This window comes from Salvelinus namaycush, unplaced genomic scaffold (assembly GCF_016432855.1).
Source record: "Salvelinus namaycush isolate Seneca unplaced genomic scaffold, SaNama_1.0 Scaffold3, whole genome shotgun sequence".
Classification (NCBI taxonomy): domain Eukaryota; kingdom Metazoa; phylum Chordata; class Actinopteri; order Salmoniformes; family Salmonidae; genus Salvelinus; species Salvelinus namaycush.
The window spans coordinates 569,580-596,667 of NW_024059896.1; the positions used below are offsets into that span (position 1 = coordinate 569,580).

The 27,088-nt window shown below is 41.7% G+C and overlaps 2 protein-coding genes across 2 annotated transcripts in view; both read left to right on the forward strand.

Annotated features, from left to right (window-relative positions):
* The window catches only part of LOC120039782 (zinc finger protein 850-like), a gene marked incomplete at its 3' end in the record, with an annotated part of 248,537 nt that extends 246,249 nt beyond the window's left edge, over positions 1-2,288 (forward strand). Inside the window, exon 5 of the mRNA XM_038985161.1 lies at positions 1,234-2,288. Coding sequence (XP_038841089.1) covers positions 1,234-2,288 — 1,055 coding nt within the window. The remainder of the gene's footprint in view (positions 1-1,233) is intronic.
* Positions 2,289-5,393: 3,105 nt separating this feature from the next.
* The window catches only part of LOC120039783 (zinc finger protein 271-like), a 68,680-nt gene continuing 46,985 nt past the window's right edge, over positions 5,394-27,088 (forward strand). The window contains exons 1-3 of the mRNA XM_038985162.1: positions 5,394-5,438; positions 5,554-5,740; positions 14,827-15,040. Coding sequence (XP_038841090.1) covers positions 5,436-5,438; positions 5,554-5,740; positions 14,827-15,040 — 404 coding nt within the window. The 5' untranslated portion in view covers positions 5,394-5,435. The remainder of the gene's footprint in view (positions 5,439-5,553; positions 5,741-14,826; positions 15,041-27,088) is intronic.

The following is a 27,088-nucleotide window of genomic DNA, read 5'->3' on the forward strand; positions in this document are numbered from 1 at the left end:
TAAGAAAAACCCTTGAATGAGTAGGTGAGTCCTAACTTTTGACTGGTACTGTACATTAAATTCCCTGGCAACAGCTCCAGTGGACATTCCTGCAGTCAGCCAATTGCCCGCTCCCTCTGAGACATCTGTGGCATCGTGTTGTGTGACAAAACTGCACATTTTAGAGTGGCCTTTTATTGTCCCCAGCACAAGGTGCACCTGTGTAATGATAATGCTGTTTAATCAGCTTCTTGATATGCCACACCTGTCAGGTGGATGGATTATTTTGGCAAAGGAGAAATGTTCACTAACAGGGATGCAAAATTTGTGCCCAATTCAAGAGAAAAAAGCATTTTGTACGTATGGGGAAAAATTCTGCTATCTTTTTTTTCAGCTCATGAAACATGGGACCAACACTTTACATGTCGCGTTTATATTTTTGTTCAGTGTAGTTGCTATCAGTTTTAGAAACATATGATGTCATAGGTTATTCATCACATGAGAATGAACAAGCCTTTTCAGACTCTATGATATGGCTGTAGACTTACTATATATAGTAACTATCAGTTTTAGGAACATCTACCCCAAATATTTCACCTTATTTTTTACTTTACCCAAAATATGACATCGGCGATAGTCAACATGTTGAAAATCTGTGAACGTCTAAATAAGAAATTGGTCCATTTAAACAGCATGTGTCGAACCCTTTCAACAACGGGGAGATGTTACTGATGTGCTTTGTATCTTCGACGTAAAAACAAGTTTTGGACTTCCACACAAAATTACTTCATGTTTAAGGAAGTGTGTAGGTCACATTCTGTATCATACAGCTATGAAAGTTATATATTTAGAACCACCTGCTGATTGGAATCCAGCGACGTCTGTGTCTTCAGTGTCCTAGAACTGTTTAGTTTTTTGTGTTCTGACTTGTAAAACAGGATAAATAAAATAAGTAATGTAAACATATTATCAGTAATTACCAGGAAGCTATACAACATTTGTTTTAAAATCACACTAAGACTGTTAAAACTGGCCTTAGGTTATTGAGGGATCTGATTAGGATTTACCCTCGTAGCAAGGCCGTTTTATCATGTGGAGGTTCCATTCAGGTCTCTATTTAAATGAACACTCTGTCTTTAGCAGGAGAAAGACCAGACTCAGAAGAACCAGAGCCAGGGATGTCCAAACCAGCAAGAAGACACCAGTGTTCCCACTGTGGAAAGAGTTTTAACCAGAAAGGACACCTGAACCAACATGAGAGAATACACACCGGGGAGAAGCCTTACCACTGCTCCCAGTGTGGAAAGGGTTTTAACCAGAAAAGCTACCTGAAAAAACACGAGAGAATACACACAGAGGAGAAGCCTTACCACTGCTCCCAGTGTGGAAAGAGTTTTACCCACTTGTGTAATCTGAAAACACATGAGAGAATACACATAGAAGAAAAGCTGTACCGCTGCTCCCAGTGTGGAAGGAGTTTTACCCACTTACGTAACCTGAAAACACATGAGAGAATACACACAGGGCAGAAGCCTTACCATTGCTCCCAGTGTGGAAATAATTTTACCCACTTAAATAACCTGAAAACACATGAGCAATTACACACAGGGGAGAAGCCTTACTGCTGCTCCCAGTGTGGAAAGCGTTTTAACCAGAAAAGCTACCTGAAAAAACATGAGAAAATACACACAGGAGAAAAGCCTTACCACTGCTCCCAGTGTGGAAAGCGTTTTAACCAGAAAAGCTACCTGAAACAACATGAGAGAATACACACAGGAGAAAAGCTGTACAATTGCTCCCAGTGTGGAAAAGGTTGTAACCGCTTAAGTGACCTGAAACGACATGAGAGAATACACACAGGAGAAAATCTGTACTATTGCTCACAGTGTGGAAAGGGTTGTACCCACTTAGGTGACCTGAAACGACATGAGAGAATACACACAGGAGAAAAGCTGTACCACTGCTCCCAGTGTGGAAAGATTTTTACCCACTTACGTAACCTGAAAACACATGAGATAATACATACAGGGGAGAAGCCTTACCACTGCTCCCAGTGTGGAAAGCGTTTTATCCACTTATGTAACCTGAAAACACATGAGCAGTTACACACAGGGGAGAAGCCTTACCACTGCTCCCAGTGTGGAAAGAGTTTTAATCAGAAAAGCTACCTTAAAAAACACGAGAGATCACACACAGGGGAGAAGCCTTACCACTGCTCCCAGTGTGGTAAGGGTTGTAACCAGTTAGGGGACCTGAAACAACATGAGAGAGTACACACAGGAGAAAAGCTGTACCACTGCTCCCAGTGTGGAAAGAGTTTTACCCAGTTAGGGGCCCTGAAACGGCATGAGAGAATACACACAGGAGAAAAGCTGTACCACTGCTCCCAGTGTGGAAAGATTTTTACCCAGTTATTGAACCTGAAAACACATGAGAGAATACACACACAGGGGAGAAGCCTTACCACTCCTCCCAGTGTGGAAATTGTTTTAATCAGTTAGGTAACATGAGATATAACACACAGGAGATAAGGATGTAGGCTATTGAACAGTAGGAAAGAGGACAGATTTAGGCTGCTGAACAGTAGGATAAATATATGCCTCTGAACAGTGGGACATAGGAGAGGTGCAAGCCCTATACGTGGTGGGAGAGTAGGCTGCAGAGACTCGGGAAATTCGTGTTAGGTATTGACTTTCCAGTGTTTTCACTACTGCATGTATTTTTATATAAATAAACTGTTATCTCAGAATGATGTTGGGGATAATTAAGTACTGGTGCTATAATGTCTGGCGCCGCCTCCACTGGCCCATAGGGATGTGTGTCATAGTATCATAGGGTATCATAGGGATGGGTATCATAGGGTATCATAAGTATATCATAGGGATGTGTGTCATAGTATCATAGGATATCATAGGGATGTGTATCATAGGGTATCATAAGGATGGGTATCATAAGGATATCATAGGGAATCATAGGGCTGTGTAACATAGTAGTGTGCTGAATAACTGATGAATAAGTAGTGGTCCTATAATGTAAACTCTCAACAGGAAATAAATTCTAATGTATAACTTCAAGATCATTTTCACTCTGGTTTCAATTACATTTTCATCCAAACTAACAAGCAAATACTTTATGAATTTATTGTTTCCAAATCAACTTGCAAGGTTCCACAGATCAAAAGAGCAAAGCCTTGCAGATTGATGGCTGGGGTCCATCCGATGATAAGAGTCTGGGAAGATCAAAGCCTTGCAGATTGGTGCCTGGGGTCCATCCGATGATAAGAGTCTGGGAAGATCCAATAGCCGTATTTGCCAAATTTGTTAGAAGTAGTGTAAGATAGTAGTTAATAGTGTAAAAATTTGAGTTGTGTAATTTTGCCAAATCAAAATGTATTGGGGGTATGTGAGACAATGAAGATGTACCATAGTTGTTTATTATATTGTGATTGTCTTGTATATATATATATTAGGGATTGATTGTTTATATATTAAGGGTATGTTGTTTATTATATTGTGATTGTCTTGTGTATATATATATACATATATATATATTAGGGATTGATTGTTTATATATTAAGGGTATGTTGTTTATTATATTGTGATTGTCTTATATATATATATATATATTAGGGATTGATTGTTTATATATTAAGGGTATGTTGTTTATTATATTGTGATTGTCTTGTGTATATATATATACATATATATATTAGGGATTGATTGTTTATATATTAAGGGTATGTTGTTTATTATATTGTGATTGTCTTGTGTATATATTTATATATATTAGGGATTGATTGTTTATATATTAAGGGTATGTGAGACAAGGAAGACGTACCATAGTTGTTTATTAGGAAAGGAAATTGTATTAATTATCGGATGTTGTGAAACAAACAACAATTGTGTCTGTCATTGTCTGTTGTCATTACAATCGCCGCCTAACCTTGTTGTATTCCCCTTTCCCTTTTGAAAAGGACCACCATGTAAATATCTGTTAAGCATTATTGTGTTATCCTTCATGATTTTCTTAAATTGTATGTGGAGGCGTCACCAGCTGGAGCACCCTTATTGTATGTATTTTACAAACTGTCAAATAAATTCAATCAATATACATGTTCATATTAAGCTTATACTTCTGTGTACAGGAAAGTATTATTTGTAAGATGGAAGAGAAAATATATCAGCTTATTGTTAAATTATTATGACGTTATTTCCAATACAAAAAGTGTAGTAACTGTTGTTTCCAATCTGCGTTACCCACTCCAGTCAGCAGATGGCGATTTGCGTCTTTCAGCTGACTCTTCATGCGTGACGTATAATGGACTGGACGGGACGCTTCTTCAGGAACAACAACACGGCTACTCTTTCAAACGCCTCAGTAGCTTGCTAGCTAATTTAAATGCGAAACATTGACGCTTTAGACCATGTTTATGTACATTAGCTAATCTCAGTGTTTTAAACACAATTCTGTTGACGTTTCTACTGGTTAACTTTAAGCTAATTTGGTTGTTCAATTTGCAAACTTGTTAAAGATTGATACTGAGCCTAGCACTAGGCTAGTCGCTAATGTTAACTAGCTAGCTAACATCCCGGACCATGAGCTCACTAAACTACTCGCCCCTTGCTAAAGAAGAGGAGGTCTACTGGACTGAGAAAGAAGCTCTGGGGCTGAACATTGTCGTCAAAGAAGAAGAAGAAGAGGGTGTTACAGTGAAAGGAGAGAAGTCTCCGTTTGGAGAGGAAGAGGGGATGGAGGCTCTCACAGTGGAAGAGGAGGAGGAAGAAGCTTTCAGAATGAAAAAGGAGAAAAAGGAGAATATCACACTGAAAGAAGAGGATGAGGGTATTACAGTGAAATATGAGAAAGAACATATTGTAGTGAAAGAGGAAGAGGGGATAGAGGCTGTCACAATGGTAGAGGAGGAGGTAGACACTTTCAGAATGAAAGAGGAGGATGTTATAGGGGAAAAAGAGGAAGAACCTTTTAGAGAGGAAGAGGATGCTATCTCAATAAAGGTGAAGGAGGAAGTCGTTTTGGGAGTGAAAGAGGTGGAGACAGAAGATCAAATTAACACCAGTGAGTACTGTCTTAAACAGGGGCACAAACTCTGCCATTGTTGAACTAATGTGGGGTTTTAAAATTCAATATTGGTGCATAATTTATACTTAAAAGGAATGCAAAACTCACCCAATTCGTGGAACGACCCTTTTACATTTGCATCACAAAAAGATATTTAATAAAATCATGATGGAAGTGGCCATTTTAGGCCCTTTTTAGACATATTAATGCCTCTTGTAAGACTCTGTGATTGTAATAGAAGATCATAAGTTTACAATCGGTTTGATGTTCTCGTTCACACAGGAGAGAGACATGACTATTGTGGATCCTCTGGGGAGCCTCAACAACATCCTGATGCTGACGAGGCAGAGAAGAGTCTCTCCAGATCAGAACACCAGATGGTACAGCTTGGTCTGGTCTAGCATACATCTTGCTCTATCCGGGGCTGGTTTTCTGTTAAGCACTTTATGACAACAGTGACATCAGCATCCATAATGGTCTGTGTCCCCTCTTTAGGGTTACCAGGACAACGCTAGCCCTTCCGTCCTCCCGGAGTTCCCGTGTTGTGCCTCTTCTGGTAGCGCCTTACTGCTGGGTATGAAGAGGTTGTCTGTGCTGCTGGTGGACTGCAGGAAAACAACGGGGCTGAGTGGAACTGTGAGAGGAGGAGGAGAGAAGAAAGGATCAGATTTGACTCATCAAAGTAAGTGCTGTAGTTTAGTTTGAACAAATAAAATAGATCTGCCCTCTGGTATCTGTTACCAGGACAACCAGTTATGAAGGAGTTCCCACATATGCTAAGCACATGTTGGATACTTTTGCTTCACTCTGCGGTCCAACTCATCCCAAACCTTCTCAATTGGGTTGAGGTCGGTTGATTGTGGATGCCAGGTCAACTGCTGCAGCACCACATCATTCTCCTAATTGGTCAAATAGCTCTGGGTGGCGGGTGCTCAGACGATGTGGAAGTCCTGGCCTGGCGTTGTTATACATGGTCTGCGGTTGTGAGACCGGTCGGATGTACTGCCAAATTCTCTAAAACAACGTTGGAGGCGGCTTATGGTAGAGAAATTAACATTACATTCTCTGGTAACAGCTCCGGTGGATATTCCTGCAGTCAGCATGCCAATTGCACGCTCCCTCAAAACTTGAGACATCTGTGGCATTGTGTTGTGTGACAAAACTGAACATTTTAGTGGCCTTTTATTGTCCCCAGCACAAGGTGCACCTGTGTAATGATCATGCTGTTTGATCAGCTTCTTGATATGCCACACCTGTCAGGTGAATGGATTATCTTGGCAAAGGAGAAATGTTCACTAACAGGGATATAAACAAATTTGAGGTAAATTATCTTTCATGCGTGTGGAAAAATTCTAAGATCTTTTATTTCAGCTCATGAAACATGGGACCAACACTTTACATATTGATATTTTTGGAACATCTACCCAAAATATTTCATTCTTTTTTTACTTTACTCAAAATATCATGACATTAATGATAGTCAAAATGTAAAAAAAAAAATGTCTAAATAAATAAAAAATGCCTTTTTTTCCCACCTTTATTTATCCAAGTTCTCATTTCCAACTGCGACCTGCCAAGATAAAGCAAAGCAGTGCTACAAAAACAACACAGAGTTACACATAAACAAACGTACAGTCAACAACACAAAAGAAAAGGTCTATGTACAGCGTGTGCAAATGTAGTGAGATTAGGGAGGTAAGGCAATAAATAGGCCATAGAGGCAATTTAGCATTAACACTGGAGTGATAGATGTGCAGATGATGATGTGCAAGTCGAGATACTGGGGTGCAAAAAAATCTAAATAACAATATGGGGATGAGGTAGTTGGTTGTGCTATTTACAGATGGGCTGTGTACAGGTAAGCTGCTCTGACAACTGATGCTTAAAGTTAGAGAGGGAGATATAAGTCTCCAGCTTCAGTGATTTTTGCAATTTGTTCCAGTCATTGGCAGCAGAGAACTGGAAGGAAAGGCGGCCAAAGTAGGTGTTGGCTTTGGGGGTTACCAGTGAAATATACCTGCTGGAATGCGTGCTACTGGTGGGTGTTGCTATGGTGACCAGTGAGCTGAGATAAGGCGGGGCTTTACCTAGCAAAGACTTATAGATGACCTGGAGCCAGTGAGTTTGGCGACGAATATGTAGAGAGGGCCAGCCAACGAGCATACAGGTCGCAGTGGTGGGTAGTATATGGGGCTTTGGTGACAAAATGGATGGCACTGTGATAGACTACATCCAATTTTCTGAGTAGAGTGTTGGAGGATATTTTGTAAATTACATCGCCGATGTCAAGGATCGGTAGGATAGTCAGTTTTACGAGCGTATGTTTGGCAGCATGAGTGAAGGAGGCTTTGTTGCGAAATAGGAAGCCGATTTTAGATTTAATTTTGGATAGGATATGCTTAATGTGAGTCTGGAAGGAGAGTTTACAGTCTAACCAGACACCTAGGTATTTATAGTTGTCCACATATTCTAAAATATTCAAAATTCGGTTGAAGCGCATGCATTTAGTTTTACTAGCATTTAAAAGCTGGCCACGGAAGGAGTGTTGTATGGCATTGAAGCTCGTTTGGAGGTTTGTTAAAACAGTGTCCAAAGAAGGGCCAGATGTATACAGAATGGTGTCGTCTGCGTAGAGGTGAATCAGAGAATCCCCAGCAGCAAGAGCGACATCATTGATACAGTTGAAGTCGGAAGTTTACATGCACTTATGTTGGAGTCATTAAAACTCATTTTTCAACCACTCCACAAATTTCTTGTTCACAAACTATAGTTTTGGCAAGTCGGTTAGGATATCTACTTTGTGCATAACACAAGTAGTTGTTCCAACAATTGTTTACAGACAGATTATTTCACGTTTAATTCACGGTATCACAATTCCAGTGGGTCAGAAGTTTACATACACTAAGTTGACTGTGCCTTTAAACAGCTTGGAAAATTCCAGAAAATGATGTCATGGCTTTAGAAGCTTCTGATAGGCTAATTGACATCATCTGAGTCAATTGGAGGTGTACCTGTGGATGTATTTCAAGGCCTACCTTCAAACTCAGTGTCTCTTTGCTTGACATCATGGGAAAATCAAAAGATATCAGCCAAGACCTCAGAAAACAAATTGTAGACCTCCACAAGTCTGGTTCATCGTTGGGAGTAATTTCCAAATGCCTGAAGGTACTACGTTCATCTGTAGTACCTGGAGCAACGAACCGCCCTTGCTGTCTCTGCCAGGCCGGTTCCCCTCTCTCCACTGGGATTCTCTGCCTCTAACCCTGTTACAGGGGCTGAGTCACTGGCTTGCTGGTGCTCTTTCATGCCGTCCCTAGGAGGGGTGCGTCACTTGAGTGGGTTGAGTTACTGACGTGATCTTCCTGTCTGGGTTGGCGCCCCCCCTTGGTTTGTGCTGTGGTGGAGACCTTTGTGGGCTATACTCGGCCTTGTCTCAGGATTGTAAGTTGGTGGTTGAGGATTTCCCTCTAGTGGTGCGGGGGCTGTGCTTTGGCAAAGTGGGTGGGGTTATATCCTTCCTGTTTGGCCCTGTCCGGGGGTTTCTTCGGATGGGGCCACAGTGTCTCCTGACCGCTCCTGTCTCAGCCTCCAGTATTTATGCTGCAGTAGTTTATGTGTCGGGGGGCTAGGGTCAGTTGGTTATACCTGGAGTACTTCTCCTGTCTTATCCAGTGTCCTGTGTGAATTTAAGTATGCTCTCTCTAATTCTCTCGTTCTCTCTTTCTCTCTGAGAACCTGAGCCCTAGGACCATACGTCAGGACTACCGGGCATGCTGACACCTTACTGTCCCCAGTCCGCCTGGCCTTGCTGCTATTCCAGTTTCAACTGTTCTGCCTGCGGTTACGAAACCCCTACCTGTCCCAGACCTGCTGTTTTCAACTCTTAATGATCGGCTATGAAAAGCCAACTGAGATTTATTCCTGATTATTATTTGACCATGCTTGTCATTTATGAACATTTTGAAAATCTTGGCTCTCTCTAATTTTCTCCTTCTCTCTTTCTTTCTCTCGGAGGACCTGAGCCCTAGGACCATACGTCGGGACTACCGGCCGTGGTGACTCCTTGCTGTCCCCAGTCCGCCTGGCCTTGCTGCTATTCCAGTTTCAACTGTTCTGCCTGCGGTTATGGAACCCCTACCTGTCCCAGACCTGCTGTTTTCAACTCTTAATGATCGGCTATGAAAAGCCAACAGATTTATTCCTGATTATTATTTGACCATGCTTGTCATTTATGAACATTTTGAAAATCTTGGCTCTCTCTAATTTTCTCCTTCTCTCTTTCTTTCTCTCGGAGGACCTGGGCCCTAGGACCATGCGTCGGGACTGCCGCCCGTGGTGACTCCTTGCTGTCCCCAGTCCGCCTGGCCTTGCTGCTATTCCAGTTTCAGCTGTTCTGCCTGCGGTTATGGAACCGCCACCTGTCCCAGACCTGTTGTTTTTCAACTCTTAATGATCAGCTATGAAAAGCCAACTGAAAATTATTCATGATTATTATTTGACCATGCTTGTCACTTATGAACATTTTTGAACATCTTGGCATAGTTCTGTTATAATCTCCACCCGGCACAGCCAGAAGAGGACTGGCCACCCCTCATAGCCTGGTTCCTCTCTAGGTTTCTTCCTAGGTTTTGGCCTTTCTAGGGAGTTTTTCCTAGCCACCGTGCTTCTACACCTGCATTACTAGCTGTTTGGGGTTTTAGGCTGGGTTTCTGTACAGCACTTCGAGATATTAGCTGATGTACGAAGGGCTATATAAAAAAATAAAATTGAATAAAATAAAATTGTATAAACAATAGTACGCAAGTATAAACACCATTAGACGACTCAGCCATCATACCGCTCAGGAAGGAGACGCGTTCTGTCTCCTAGAGATGAAGGTACTTTGGTGCGAAAAGTGCTATTCAATCCAAGAACAACAGCAAAGGACCTTGTGAAGATGCTGGAGGAAACAGGTACAAAAGTATCTATATCCACAGTAAAACGAGTCCTATATCGACATAACCTGAAAGGTCGCTCAGCAAGGAAGAAGTCACTGCTCCAAAACTGCCATAAAAAAGCCAGACTCCGGTTTGCAACTGCACATGGGGACAAAGATCGTACTTTTGGTCTGATGAAACAAAAATAGAACTGTATGGCCATCGTTATGTTTGGAGGAAAAAGGGAGAGGCTTGCAAGTCAAAGAACACCATCCCAACCATGAAACACGGGGGTGGGAGCATCATGTTGTGGGGGTGCTTTGCTGCAGGAGGGACTGGTGCACTTCACAAAATAGATGGCTTCATGAGGAAGGAAAATGATGTGGATATATTGAAGCAACATCTCAAGACATCAGTCAGGAAGTTAATGCTTGGTCGCAAGTGGGTCTTCCAAATGGACAATGACCCCTAGCATACTTCCAAATTTGTGGTAAAATGCCTTAAGGACAACAAAGTCAAGGTATTGGAGTGGCCATCACAAAGCCCTGACCTCAATCCCATAGAATATTTGTTGGCAGAACTGAATAAGCATGTGCGAGCAAGGAGGCCTACAAACCTGTCTCAATTACAATTTTTGCCCTGTCAGGAAGGAATGGGCCAAAATTCACCTAACTTATTGTGGGAAGCTTGTGGAAGGCTACCCGAAACTTTGACCCAAGTTAAACAATTTAAAGCCAATCCTACCAAATACTAATTGAGTGTATGTAAACTTCTGATCCACTAGGAATGTGTTGAAAGAAATAAAAGCTGAAATAAATCATTCTCTCTACTATTATTCTGACATTTCACACCTAAAATAAAGTGGTGATCCTAACTGACCTAAGACAGGGAATTTTTACTGGGATTAAATGTCAGGAATTGTGAAAAACTGAGTTTAAATGTATTTGGCTAAGGTGTATGTAAACTTCCGACTTCAACTGTATATACAGAGAAATTGAACCCTGTGTCACCCCCATAGAGACTGCCAGAGGTCCGGACAACAGGCCCTCCGATTTGACACACTGAACTCTATCTGAGAAGGAGTTGGTGAACCAGGCGAGGCAGTCATTTGAGAAACCAAATCTATTGAGTCTGCCGATAAGAATGCGTTGATTAACAGAGTCGAAAGCCTTGGCCAGGTTTATGAAGACGGCTGCACAGTACTGTTTTTTATCGATGGCGGTTATGATATTGTTTAGGACCTTGAGCATGGCTGAGGTGCACCCATGACCAGCTCGGAAACCAGATTGCATAATGGAGAAGGTACAGTGGTATTCGTAATCGTCGGTGATCTGTTTGTTAACTTGGCTTTCAAAGATTTTAGAAAGGCAGGGCAGGATGGGAATAGGTCTATAACAGTTTGGGTCTAGAGTGTCTCCCCCTTTGAAGAGGGGGATGACCGCGGCAGCTTTCCAATCTTTGGGGATCTCAGACAATACGAAAGAGAAGTTGAACAGGTTAGTAATAGTTAGGGTTAGGGTGGGGTTTGCAACAATTTTGGGAAAGAGAGGTTCCAGATTGTCTAGCCCAGCTGTTTTGTAGGGATCCAGATTTTGCCGCTCTTTCAGAACATCAGCTGTCTTGATTTGGGTGGGGGGGGGGGGGTGCTTGGGCAAGTTGCTGCAGGTGGTGCAGAGCTTTTGGCCGGGGTAGGGGTAGCCAGGTGGAAAGCATGGCCAGCCGTAGAAAAATGCTTATTGAAATTATCGATTATTGTAGATTTATCGGTGGTGACAGTGTTTCCTAGCTTCAGTGCAGGGGGCAGCTGGGAGGAGGTGCTCTTATTCTCCATGGACTTTAGTGTCCCAAAACGTTTTGGAATTAGTGCTACAGGGCGCAAATTTCTGTTTGAAAAAGCTAGCCTTTGCTTTCCTAACTGAGTGTTGTGGTGGTATTTTTCTGGTTTACCATAATGAGGAGTGTTACAAACTTCACACATCAGTTAGAGTTATACTTAAACTACATCTTTAATATTAAGAGCTTTGCAATAGCATTTTACTTTCAATGATGCGCTATCTCTAATGAACCATTGAAAGTGTCAACAGAAAAGTACAAAGATCTTTTATAGCCAAGATACACCCCTCTCAACTTCCATGACGAACCACATATCTTATGAAAAGTTCACAAAGAAAGACTTTTACTTGAGAGAGAGAGGAGTAGCACATAGCCAGATAGCATTCGCTATAAATTATCGTTCAGTTTGGTCTCTAAAATTAGGTTCTAATCTCGTTCCTGGTAGCACAAAAACATTACCTCATGTTATCTGGAATGCTCTTTAGGTTTTATCACCCAAAGACATCGTAAATCTCCTCTGTCAGTGCTATCTCATAGAGGCCCATCCTCAGTGGAACACACAATAGTTAACAGAACACTCTATTCTGTCGAATAAAACAACCATTATAACGCAATACAAGCATTATAACATAATCTTGCAATTTTCCACGACACTGTGTATATTGGTTCCTGACTTCCCTGAAAAGTTGCATATCGCTGGCTATTCGATGCTAATGCAGAACGCCACAGGATGTTTTTGTGCTGGTCAAGGGCAGTCAAGTCTGGGGTGAACCAAGGGTTATATCTGTTCTTAGTTCTACATTTTTGGAATGGGGCATGCTTATTTAGGATGGTGAGGAAATTACTTTTAAAGAGAAACCAGACATCCTCTACTGACGGGATGAGGTCAATATCCTACCAGGATACCCGGGCCAGGTCGATTAGAAAGGCCTGCTCGCTGAATTGTTTTAGGGAGCGTTTGACAGTGATGAGGGATGGTCGTTTGACCGCGGACCCATTACGGACGCAGGCAATGAGGCAGTGATCGCTAAGATCCTGGTTGAAGACGGCAGAGGTGTATTTAGAGGGCAAGTTAGTCAGGATGATATCTAAGAGGGTGCCCATGGTTACAGATTTAGGGTTGATGGTAGGTTCCTTGATGATTTATGTGAGATTGAGGGCATCTAGCTTAGATTGTAGGACGGCCGGGGTGTTAAGCATATCCCAGTTTAGGTCACCTAACTGTACGAACTCTGAAGATAGATTGGGGGGAAATCAATTCACATATGGTGTCCAGGGCACAGCTGGGGGCTGAGGGGAATCTATAACAAGCGGCAACGGTGAGAGACTTGTTTCTGTCACTTTAACCATACCTACATGTACATACTACCTCAATAAGCCTGACTAACCGGTGTCTGTATATAGCCTTGCTACTGTTATTTTCAAATGTCTTTTTACTGGTATTTTATTTCTTTACTTACCTACACACACATACCTTTTTTTTCGCACTATTGGTAAGTAAGCATTTCACTCTAAGGTCTACACCTGTTGTATTCGACGCACGTGACAAGGATGTGAGTACAGTGGATGTGAGTACAGTGGAGGTTAACCTAGGCATTGAGTGACGATGAGAGAGGTTTTGTCTCTAGAGGCACCAGTTAACCCAGGTGAGGTCACCGCATGTGTGGGGGGTGGGACAAAAGGGCTATCTAAGGCATGTTGGGCGGGGCTGGGGGCTCTACAGTGAAATAAAACAATAATAACTAACCTAAACAGCAATAGACAAGGCATATTGACATTAGGAAGAGGCATGTGTAGCCGACTGATCATAGGGTCCAATGAGCAGCAATAGGTGAGTCAGGGAGCCGTTCGGTAGTTGCTACTACGCTAGGCGAGCTGGAGACACGGTGATTCAGACAGCTAGCGGGCCGGGGCTAGCAGATGGGTCTTCGGCGATGTCGGGCGATTACGTCGGCAGACCAGTCGTGATGGATCGGCGGGGCTCCGTGTCGGCAGTAATGGGTCCAGGCCAATTGGCAAAAGAGGTATTGTAGCCCAAGAATTAGCTGGTGGACCTCTTCGGCTAGCCGGGAGATAGGCCTAGCTCGAGGCTAGTTCAAGTCTAAGTGGTGCTTGCTTCGGGACAGAGACGTTTGCCAGGAGTAGCTACTCGGATTGCAGCTAGCTAGCTGCGATGTGTAAAGGTTCAGAGCGGTAGGAATCCGGTGATGTGGTAGAGAAAAAGCAGTCCGATACGCTCTGGGTTGATATCGCGCTGTGCAGACTGGCAGGTATTGACCAGGCTGAAGCTGGCTGGTGTCCCAGTTAACAGTGAAGACCGCTAGTAGTGGCTAACTGACTAGTAGCTAGTAGCTAGTTAGCTGGCTAGCTTCTGATGGGGGTTCCGGTTCTAAAGTATAAAAATAGCAGATCTGTACCACATTGGGGGAGGCGGGTTGCAGGAAAGTTAATTCAGTCCGTAAATGGAAAGTGAGATTACAATATATACGAAATGAAAACAATATATACAAATATTTACATGGGACAGGACGGGACAAGACAAAACACACGTCCGACTGCTACGCCATCTTGGAATGTGTCGACCCTATCGACAATGGGGAGATGTTACTGATGTGCTTTGTGTCTGTCTCCAATGTAAAAATGAAACTTCCACACAAAATGACTTCTTTACTTAATTTAGGTTCAAGGAAGTGTGTAGGTCACATTCTGTATCATACAGCTATGAAGGTTATATATTTAGAACCACCTGCTGATTGGAATCCAGTCTGTGTCTTCAGTGTTCTAGAACTGTTTAGGGTTTTGTGGTCTGACTTATATAACAGAAAGAATAATAAGTAATGTAAACATATTATCAGTAATTACCAGGAAGCTCTACATCATTTGTTTTAAATTATGAAATGTTTGAAAACTGGCATCAGGATATTGAGGGATGTGATTTGGATTAAACCTCAGCAAGGCAGTTTTATCATGTGGAGATTTCATTCTGGCATCTCTTTAAAATTAACACTGTCTTTTGCAGGAGGAAAACCAACCTTGGAGGAACCAAAGACGTCCAACCCAGCAAGACGACACCTCTGCTCCCATTGTGGAAAAAGTTTTAACCAGTTAGTTAGCTTGAAAAGACATGAGAGGGTACACATAAGAACGAAGCCACTCCATTGCTCCCAGTGTGGAAAGAGTTTTAAGCGGTTAGACACCCTCAAAGCTCATGAGCGAATACACACAGGGGAGAAGCCATGCCATTGCGCCCAGTGTGGAAAGAGAATGTGGAGTGTGGAAAGAATGGCTCACTGATTGATACAAACATAATTCTTTATAAAAAAATATATAAAAAGGACCATTTAAACACATGGAATCTGATCTACTCTATATTCAAACTGACATACTCCATATTCAATTCATGTTTTATTACAAAAACATACATTTGAGTATACTTTGTACCATTTCATTTAATAAAATAAACACATTCTCAGGCAACAATATAAGACAACAATATAAGACAGTGGGAGCACTGTGTATGTTCTCTGATGAATTTTAAGTTAATGTGATGTGAAATATAAATTTACACACTAGGAGAAGTAATTATTCTCTCCTGTGTGGATTCGCACATGATGTTTAAGTGACTGTGATGAGTAATATGTCTTCCCACAGTCTGAGCATTTGTAAGGCTTCTCCCCTGTGTGCAGTCTCATGTGTTCTTTCAGCTTTCCTGAATAGTTAAAACGCTTTCCACAGTGGGAACAATGGTAAGGCTTCTCCCCTGTGTGTATTCGCTCATGAGCTTTCAGGTTTCCTAAATGGGTAAAACGCTTTGAACACCGGGAGCAGTGGTAAGGCTTCTCCCCTGTGTGCAGTCTCTTGTGTTCTTTCAGGTTTCCTAAATGGGTAAAACGCTTGGCACACTGGGAGCAGTGGTAAGGCTTCTCCCCTGTGTGCACTCTCATGTGTTCTTTCAGGCTTCCTAATTGGATAAAACGCTTTGCACAATGGGAGCAGTGGTAAGGCTTCTCCCCTGTGTGTATTCGCTCATGAGCTTTCAGGCTTCCTGACTGATTAAAACTCTTTCCACACTCGGAGCAGTGGTAAGGCCTCTCCCCTGTGTGCAGTCTCATGTGTTCTTTCAGGCTTCCTAATTGGGTAAAACTCTTTAAGTGGTCATTTCTTAAACTCTGACTGTGTGTGTTTATCTGGGTGTGTCTTTCCTCCAGCACTACAGATAGTACAGTGATATTTGGATGTAATGCATTTGCTCCATTGTTTAAATTTGCATTGTTGGCCCACTGATGATTTAATGAAATGAAAATGTTCACAGACTCTGTAATGCAAAATGTTAATTGTATGTGTCCACATATCTGAGTATGTGACTAACCTTGTGAAACTGACCTATTATAAAATCCTGTTCTTGGGAGTATCATCCTGTGTTGCAAACCAGCTGCACCTGTGTCCTTGTATGAATAAAGTCCCTCCTAGGAACAGGAAACTATAAAGATATGTGCTCATCACCCAATGCTTCAGGAATTAGACTGTCTACACTGCGCTGTGTAACTGTTATTCTCTCTGAGCTCAGAAATAAAGAATCTTGGTTTGACTTGGACTCCAGCAGATCCTTATTTTATAATATCCACCTCAACTCTCCCACGGATTGCTGTTTATCGTTGTCTCAATGAAGAGTTCTTTGTTTTACTTTCCTGGGGGCATTTACAAGCCTCCCACTGGTTGAATAAACGTTGTTTCCACGTCATATTAAAAAACATTTTTAACATTGATGAACCTTCACTATCTTCATCCCTAAACTAGCAACAATAATTATTGTTTATTGTTATTCTCAATAACTTCCTGGCCATATGAAATCCTAGCTAAATACAATGTTGGTGCCAGTTTTCATGTCTTTGATTATGCAAACATTTGTTTATTCAATTATATTTGTCATATAGCAATGATGCTCTCTCCTCAATCACTTACAGTTTCTTTGGAAAGTATTCAGACCCCTTGACTTTTTTCACATTTTGTTACGTTACAGCCTTATTCTAAAATGTAATAATTAAAACAATTTCCTCAGCAATCTACACACAATACCCCATAATGACAAAGCGGAAACAGGCTTTTTGTAAATGTCTGCAAATTTATTAATCACAAAAAAATTATTTAAATAAGTATTCAGACCCTTTACTATGAGACTCGAAATTGAGCTCAGGTGCATCCTTTTTCCATTGATCATCCTTGAGATGTTTCTACAACTAGAATGGAGTCCACCTGTGGTAAATTCAATTGATTGGACATGATTTGGAAAGGCACACACCTGTCTATATAAGGTCCCACAGTTGACTGACAGTGCAGATCAGAGCAAAAACCAAGCCATGAGGTTGAAGGAACTGTCCGTAGAGCTCCGAGACAGGATTGTGTTGAGGCACAGATCTGGGGAAGGGTACCAAAACATTTCTGCAGCATTGACGGCCCTTGATTTAGCCCCCTGCAGTTAAAGGTTATTCATGGAGTAAAACTATCTGTTTAAGTCATTAGTAAAGGGCACATCGTTAAGAATACAATTATCTTTTTTTTGTGGTCTATATCCTCTCAATCATTTATTCCTTCATAAACAGAAAACGTTTACCTAAACACAACATGTGTGCAAGGGCCACTCTAGGTTCACAATCTCTTGACCATTAAATCTGGATAACTGACAACTATTTTTTAAAGGGTAAAAGTGATCTGTTTAGGTCGTCAGGAAAGGAAGCATAGTTAAAGAGTACAATGAACCTTTCAAAGAGGATGGTGTGAGGCCTCTGGGGCTTATTTTGGGGGGGTTGACTGAGACATCCCTCGGACAGTCTTTTATGGGGGGTATCTGTTTAGGTCATCAGTAAAGGGGACATCTTAATATTACAATGACCCTTTCAAAGACAGAGACATCCCCCGGACATCTCCCCTATAACTATTTTTGAAAGGGTAAAAGTGATCTGTTTAGGTCGTTAGTAAAACATATGTTTTGAAAGACACCTGGGGGTCCAGGTTGTTAGTTATTTTGTGTCCATATAGTTCCCCTGTGTGTAAGAGCCCCCCTAGATTCACAACTTCTTGACCCTTAACATTCCCAGCCAAGGGGAGAGACAGAGGGAGAGGAAGATTTAATTCATTGAAAGTAAATTAAATTTTCTTTCAAACCTTTTATTCTTTTCAAAAACTTTAGTACAGACAAACATACATATTACAATTATTAAAGTTTACTATGTAATATTAAATACTAAATTATGTCACTAATGTTTTATTACTAAAGAACTTTATATAAATCACACATGTTGTTATTATTACATGTAGAAACACCACATGACAACAACATGGTAGCAACCCCACATAACAACAACATGGTTGCAACACCACATGACAACAACATGGTAGCAACACAACATTACAACAACATGGTAGCAACACCACATGGTAGCAACACCACATGACAACAACATGGTAGCAACACCACATGACAACAACATGGTGGCAACACCACATGACAACAACACAACATTACAACAACATGGTAGCAACACAACATTACAACAACATGGTAGCAACACCACATGACAACAACATGGTAGCAACACAACATGGTAGCAACACCACATGACAACAACATGGTAGCAACACCACATGACAACAACATGGTGGCAACACCACATGACAACAACATGGTAGCAACACCACATGGTAGCAACACCACATGACAACAACATGGTAGCAACACAACATGGCAGCAACACCACATGACAACAACATGGTAGCAACACCACATGACAACAACATGGTAGCAACACAACATGGCAGCAACACCACATGACAACAACATGGTAGCAACACCACATGACAACAACATGGTAGCAACACAACATGGCAGCAACACAACATGGCAGCAACACAACATGGTAGCAGCACAACATGGTAGCAACACAACATGGCAGCAACACCACATGACAACAACATGGTAGCAACACCACATGACAACAACATGGTAGCAACACAACATGGTAGCAACACAACATGGCAGCAACACAACATGGTAGCAGCACAACATGGTAGCAACACAACATGGTAGCAACACAACATGGCAGCAACACAACATGGTAGCAACACAACATGGTAGCAACACAACATGGTAGCAACACAACATGGTACAAACATTGTGTTGGTGTTGTATGTGAAGGATGAGGGTTGCAGTACATATCTTAGATAGGGGTAAATGAGGCCTAAGAGGGTTTTATAAATAAGCATTAAACCAGTGGGTCTTGCGACTGGTATACAGAGATAACCAGTTTACAGAGGAGTATAGAGTGCAGTGAGGTGTCCTATAAGGAGCACTGGTGGCAAATCTGATGGCCGAATGGTAAAGAACATCTTGCCGCTCAATGTATCCTACCATGACTATATCCAACCCAGCTCCATGTGTTACCACTATCATGTATCCTACCATGACTATATTCAACCCTACTCCATGTGTTGCCACTATCATGTATCCTACCATGACTATATTCAACCCAGCTCCATGTGTTGCCACTATCATGTATCCTACAATGACTATATCCAACCCAACTACATGTGTTGCCACTATCATGTATCCTACTTGGCTGAAGCTTTGATCCAGTGGAAGAAGTATTGAGGAGCAGGGAGGTTAAAGGTCACTTCTGGATACACCTGTTACTCTACACTATCCCTAGATAATCCAGTAATGAGAGAAAATGTATAGAATATTTAGGGCCCTATAACATCTCTATCTATATATAACATCTGTATAAAATCTGTTTTATTTTATTTTTTTAACCTAATTACATTTTCTCCGTTTTTCCAGGTTTCTGATTTGTCCCTGTTTTTCTGTTTTTCTCTCTAAATCACACTGTTAATAGAATATCAACAACATTGGATGTTCTAAGCCCTCAACAATACTTAAACCACATCAGGAGACCACTTTTGAAGTCTGAGAAAAATCTAAGAAATGTTCATTTTTGTTTGTAGATACCCTTTAATTCAAGTGGCACCAGCAAGAGCCTTGCTTGGTTAGTGGTGTCTCTGTAGCACACATGCGATTGCAGAGTTTGCTGAACAAATCACAACAGGATTGATGCAAATAATCATGATATCATTCTGTCAGGTAGGCATAGACTACTTTGTAGTTAACATTTAATTGACAAGGTTTTTGGGAAAGCTTTTCCATCAACCAGAAGATGGTTGTCATTATTATCATCGCTAACAGCTACACATAGTGGTAGACAAATGCACTCAGACAGGGGCATTTCAGGGCTTTTTCCTCTTCAGAAAGTTGAAGGAAAATACAAATCACTTAGGCTAATTTAGACGACTTGCAGGCAGTGGGTTCAGAATAACTATGACATAAAAATGAAAACTATTTAATCTGTCACCTAATCCTACCTAATGGGCAGGTCAGCCCTGGAGTAAAGTATTGGCTGTAAGAAGTAAGAGAAAACATAACATCTGTTTTTTTATTTTTTATTACCTCTCATGACATTGCTTGCAAGAATAAACATTGTAATTAATATTTTTCCAATCTGCGTTACCCACTCCTGTCAGCAGGTGGCGATTTGAGTCTTTCAGGGGATGCTGCTTGCGTGACGTACAATCTAGTGGACGGAACTGGAGGCTTCTTCAACAGCGACAAAAGGCTTCTGATTCAATCAACGTGGTGGTTTGCTAGCGAACATTAAACCGAAACATTGAAGCGTTTAAGACAAATCTTGTGTATATTATTCTTAGTGTTTTAAACACAATTCTGTTTACATATCTACTAGTTCATTGAAACGTAGATTGCTTGTTAAATTAGCTAATGTGTTAAATTGATACTGCACTAGGCTAATCGCCCGGAACATGAGCTCACTAATCTCGACGGAGAAAGAAGCTCTGGTGAAAGGAGAGGAAGAAGCTTTCAGGATGAAAAGGGAGGAAGAGGAGGCTATCTCATTGAAAGAAGAAGAGGATGATATTACAGTGAAAGAGGAATATGCGAAAGAGGTTGTCAGAGTGGAAGAGGAGGAGGTAGAAGCTTTCAGAATCAAAAAGGAGGAAGATGCCATAACATTGAAAGAAGAGAATGTAGTGAAAGAAGAGGAAGAACCTTTTAGAGTAAAAGAGGAAGAGGAGGCTATCTCAATAAAAGAGGAGGAAGACGTTTTGGGAGTGAAAAAGGAGGAGGCTGAAGATTCGATTACAAACAGTGAGTACTGTCTTAAAAACAGGGGCACTATGAAGTTCTTGATTTAATGTATTGTTTTAACGGGGCATTCTAAATCAAATCAAATGTATTTATATAGCCCTTCGTACATCAGCTGATATCTCAAAGTGCTGTACAGAAACCCAGCCTAAAACCCCAAACAGCAAGCAATCTAGGTGTAGAAGCACGGTGGCTAGGAAAAACTCCCTAGAAAGGCCAAAACCTAGGAAGAAACCTAGAGAGGAACCAGGCTATGAGGGGTGGCCAGTCATCTTCTGGCTGTGCCGGGTGGAGATTATAACAGAACATGGCCAAGATGTTCAAATGTTCATAAATGACCAGCATGGTCAAATAATAATCACAGTAGTTGTAGAGGGTGCAGCACCTCAGGAGTAAATGTCAGTTGGCTTTTCATAGCCGATCATTAAGAGTATCTCTACCGCTCCTGCTGTCTCTAGAGAGTTGAAAACAGCAGGTCTGGGACAGGTAGCACGTCCGGTGAACAGGTCAGGGTTCCATAGCCGCAGGCAGAACAGTTGAAACTGGAGCAGCAGCACGGCCAGGTGGACTGGGGACAGCAAGGAGTCATCATGTCAGGTCGTCCTGAGGCATGGTCCTAGGGCTCAGGTCCTCCGAGAGAGAGAAAGAAAGAGATAATTAGAGAGCAGCATAAATACTGGAGGCTGAGAACGGAGGGGTTAGGAGACACTGTGGCCCCATCCGATGATACCCCCGGGCAGGGCCAAACAGGAAGGATATAACCCCACCCACTTTGCCCAGGCACAGCCCCCACACCACTAGAGGGATATCTTCAACCACCAACTTACCATCCTGAGACAAGGCAGAGTATAGCCCACAAAGATCTCCGCCACGGCACAACCCAAGGGGGGGGCGCCAACCCAGACAGGAAGATCACGTCAGTGACTCAACCCGCTCAAGTGACGCACCCCTCCTAGGGACGGCATGAAAGAGCACCAGTAAGCCAGTGACTTGGCCCCTGTATTAGGGTTAGAGGCAGAGAATCCCAGTGGAGAGAATTGGAATTGACCCTATACATTTGCAACACAAACAATATTTGACAAAATCATGATGAAAAAGGCCATTTTAGACATATTCACGCCTCTTGATTGTAATAGATGGTCATAAGTTTACGTCTGTTTGCTGTTCTCGTTCACACAGGAGAGAGACGTGACTATCGTGGATCCTCTGGGGAGCCTCAACAACATCCTGATGCTGACGAGTCAGAGAAGAATCTCTCCAGATCAAAACACCAGATGGTACAGTTTGGTCTGGTCTAGTATACAGCTTGCTCTATCTGGGTCTGGGCTGGGTTTCTGTAAAGCACTTCATGACAACAATGACATCAGCATCCATAATGATATATGTCTGTGTCCCCTCTTTATGATTACCAGGACAACGCTAGCCCTTCCGCCCTCCCGGAGTCCGTGTGTAGTGCCTCTCCCGGTAGCGCCTTACTGCTGGGTATGAAGAGGTTGTCTGTGCTGCTGGTGGACTGCAGGAAAACAACGGGGCTGAGTGGAACTGTGAGAGGAGGAGGAGAGAAGAAAGGATCAGATTTGACACATCAAAGTAAGTGCTGTAGTTTAGTTTGAACAAATACAATAGATCTGCCCACTGGTATCTGTTACCAGGACAACCAGCAGAGTTCTGTTTGTTGACAGGAAGATAGACTGGTATCTGTTACCAGGACAACCAGCAGAGTTCTGTTAGTTGACAGGAAGATAGACTGATATCTGTTACCAGGACAACCAGCAGAGTTCTGTTAGTTGACAGGAAGATAGACTGGTATCTGTTACCAGGACAACCAGCAGAGTTCTGTTAGTTGACAGGAAGATAGACTGGTATCTGTTACCAGGACAACCAGCAGAGTTCTGTTAGTTGACAGGAAGATAGACTGGTGGATATGGATGTTATGAATATCATAACACTGAAAAAGGATTCTGCCAATGAAAAGAGAGAAACCAATTGACCATATAAAACCTTGATGAAAGGTAGCTTTAGAGAGACAGTTATAAGATGATCCTATGTAAGGTGCTCGTTTTTCAAGAACATTTTCTCAAAATATTATGGATGTTACATTGCCTGTCCCAGTCAACCCCCCTATCTTTATAAGACTGTTGAACAGGAAAACTAAACTCCAGACACTGTTAATTAATTAACTAATACTGGAGGAAAGCTGTGATCAGGCTGCCCACTCAAGAGAAAGCTTCAAACTGTAACCAGTGCCGTCAACCTTGTTCAGGTTATCAATCAACCTACCAGGGTAGTTACAAACAGTACAGAAATTAAATCATCAACATATTTTGATCATATCTTTACTAATGCTACAGAAATGTGTTTTAAAGCAGTTTCCAGATTCATCAGATGTAGTGATCACAATATAGTAGCCATGTCTAGGAAAACCACAGTTCCAAAGGCTGGGCCTAATATTGTGTAAAAGAGGTCATACAATACGTTTTGTAGTGATTCCTATGTTTTTGATGTAAATAATATTTGTTGGTCCGTGGTGTGTAATGATGAGCAACCAGACGCTGCCCTTGACACATTTATGAAATTGCTTATCCCAGTTACTAATAAGCATGCACCCGATAAGAAAATGACTGTAAAAACTGTTAAATCCACATGGATTGATGAGGAATATAAAAATGGTATGGTATATATGCAGTGGTTGCCAAACGTTTTATAGTCCGATACCCCTTCAAACATTCAACCTCCAGCTGTACCCCCTCTAGCACCAGGGTCAGCGCACTCTCAAGTGTTGTATTTTGCATCATTGTAAGCCGGTCACACACACACACACTATACGATACATTTATTAAACATAAGAATGAGTGTGAGTTTGTCAAAACCCAGCTCTTCCTATAAGAGTTCTTATAGCACCAGCGCACAACTAATATAATAATAATAAATGATTTTGCTCTTTATTTAACAATCTTACATATTAAACCTTATTTGTTCTTTGAAATTTGTAAATAACTCACCACAGGTTAATGAGAAGGGTGTGCTTGAAAGGATGCACATAACTCTGCAATGTTGTATTGGAGAGAGTCTCAGTCTAAAATAAATTTCCACACAGTCTATGTCTGTATTTAAAATGTGTCAATACTTTGCGCCCTTGATAACCAGCGCGCTTCTGTATTTTGTAAAAGCGTTACATGCCCATATCATTGCATCGTGCAGAAAATACACAAGAGTTCAGTTAACCATTTTCACTGTAGTGTCCAAAACGTCTTTCAAGCAGTCAGGTATTCCCTTGGCAGCAAGAGCCTCTCGGTGGATGCTGCAGTGTACCCAAGTGGCGTCGGGAGCAACTGCTTGCACGCGTGTTACCACTCCACTATGTTTCCCTGTCATGGCATTTGCTCCATCAGTACAGATACCAACATGAGCAGCAGCTACGTTTGGATACATATGGACCGTTAGTGGAATTCCCGCGAGAGAGTAACGGTTAATGTGATTGGATGTTAAGTATTTGATTAGGCTTCATGTATTTGACATTGTGTTGTTATTTCGCTGAACACTCGATGGTTTAATTTGATTTTTGGCAGGGAAATGAGGCTACTCAGGTGAGAAAAAACCTCACCCAAATGTATAGCCCCGTTGGGAAATATAAATGGACTGTTTGAAAATGTGAATCACATTTTTATTTGGCGTATCCCAGTTTGGGAATACCTGGTGTAGAGGGAGGCAAAAAAAGAGATGGCAAATAGGTCTGGCTGTACAACTGATTGGCAAACTTATTGCAAATTCAGAAATCATGTGACTAAACTGAATAAAAATAACTACTACACTATAAAACCAAGATAAATGACAAAGAATGATTGTAAAAAGCTTTGGAGCATCTTCAAGTAAATTTTTTGGGGAAAAAGGCTAACTCTGCTCCATCGTTCATTGAATCAGATGGCTCATTCATCACAAAACCCACTGATATTGCCAACTACTTGAATTATTTTTTAATTGGCAAGATTAGCAAACTTAGGCATGACATGCCAGCAACAAATGCTGACACTACACATCCAAGTATATTGGACCAAATTATGAAAGACAAGCATTGTAATTGTGAATCTGTAAAGTAAGTGTGGAAGAGGTGAAACAATTGTCTATCAACAATGACAAGTCACCGGGGTCTGACAACGTGGATGGAAAATGATTGAGGATAATAGTGGATGATATTGCCACTCCAATTTGCCATATCTTCAATTTAAGCCTACTAGAAAGTGTGTTCCCTCAGGCCTGGAGGGAGGCAAAAGTCTTTCCGCTACCTAAGAATAGGAAAGCACCCTTTACTGGCTGAAATTGCTGACCAATCAGCCTGTTACCAACCATTACACTTTTTGAAAAAATTGTTTGACCAGATACAATGCGATCATAGCCTGCTGCTGGAAAAACTTGTTATGGCTTTACACCCCCTGCTATATTGTGGATAAAAAGCTACCTGTCTAACAGAACACAGAGGGTGTTCCAGAATGGAAGCCAGTACAACAGAATCAAGGTATAATCGGGAATTCCCCAGGGCAGCTGTCTAGGCACCTTACTTTTTTCAATTTTTACTAACGACATAGCCAGTGTGTCTAGGTATGAGGATGACTCAACACTATACACGTCAGCTACCACAGCAACTGAAATGACAGCAACACTTGACAAAGAGCTGAAGTTAGTTTCAGAATGGGTGGCAAGGAATAAGTTAGTCCTAAATATTTCAGGTAACCTTAAGTTACATTGGCCTACTATGCTAATTCTGTAGCTGTATTGTTCGAGGAGCGTAAAGATAAAGATTTTGTTGCGGCGCCAGGCAGGTATTAACCTGCTGATAGGAGTAGAGTAGAGTAGTGCTACCAGGCACACATCAGCAGAAGATACTGAATAGAGTGGAGCCTGTTGGCCAGATAGCCAGTGGAGACTAGAGTGGAGCCTATTGTCCAGATAGCCAGTGGAGACTAAAGTGGAGCCTGTTGGCCAGATTGCCAGTGGGGAGAGAACATAAGACCCACCATATAAAACACCCGTCACAGCCCAGGGGTAACCCAACCAATAATACCTCATACAATAATAATGGCAGAGCAATTTAATGGCAACTTCATAGAAACAATTCGCAAGAAAGAACACAATCATCAACATTAGAGGATTTGCAATAATCTGTATTACCTCCCAGTGGTGGAGTGCAGGGGGGTATGCATGGGTGTGTTGGTGGGTGTGTTCATAGACAACAAAGGCCTTAAAATGTAAACAGTCCCACAAAAAATCAATACAATTCAAACGACAATAAACATGAGCTCTCACGCAAACTCCCTCTAACTTCTTATGGACAGAAGTCTGTGTCTGGACGGTAGCGTCCCACCTGGCCAACATCCGGTGAAATTGCAGAGCGCGAAATTCAAACTACAGAATTATAAATATTTAACTTTTATAAAATCACAAGTGTAATACATCAAAATAAAGCTTAACTTCTTGTTAATCCAGCCGCTGTGTCAGATTTCAAAAAGGCTTTGTGGCGAAAGCACACCATGCGATTATCTGAGGCCAGCGCCCAGCGTACAAAAGCATGAAAAACATATTTCAACCAGGCAGGTGCGCCACGAAAGTCAGAAATAGCGATATAATGAATGCCTTACCTTTGATCTTCTTCTGTTGGTACTCCAAAAGGTCCCAGATACATCACAAATGGTCCTTTTGTTCGATAATGTCCTTCTTTATATCCATAAAAACTCAGTTTAGCTGGCGTGCTTCAGTCAATAATCCACCCAGTTTCCCTCCATCAAAATGCATACAAAATGAATCCCAAACATTACTAATTAACTTTTCCAAACAAGTCAAACAACGTTTATAATCAAACCTTAGGTACCCTAATACGTAAATAAACAATCAAATTTAAGACGGAGAATCGTTACTGTCTTTACCGGAGGAAAATACCAAAGAACGCGCTCTCTTCCATGCGCTTGGAAACAATACAGCCAAAATGGGAGCCACCTAGAAAAGCTACGATTTCTGTCTCATTTTTCCAAAAACCAGTATGAAACTCTTTCTAAAGAAGATCTAAAGCTCTTAAAGTGAC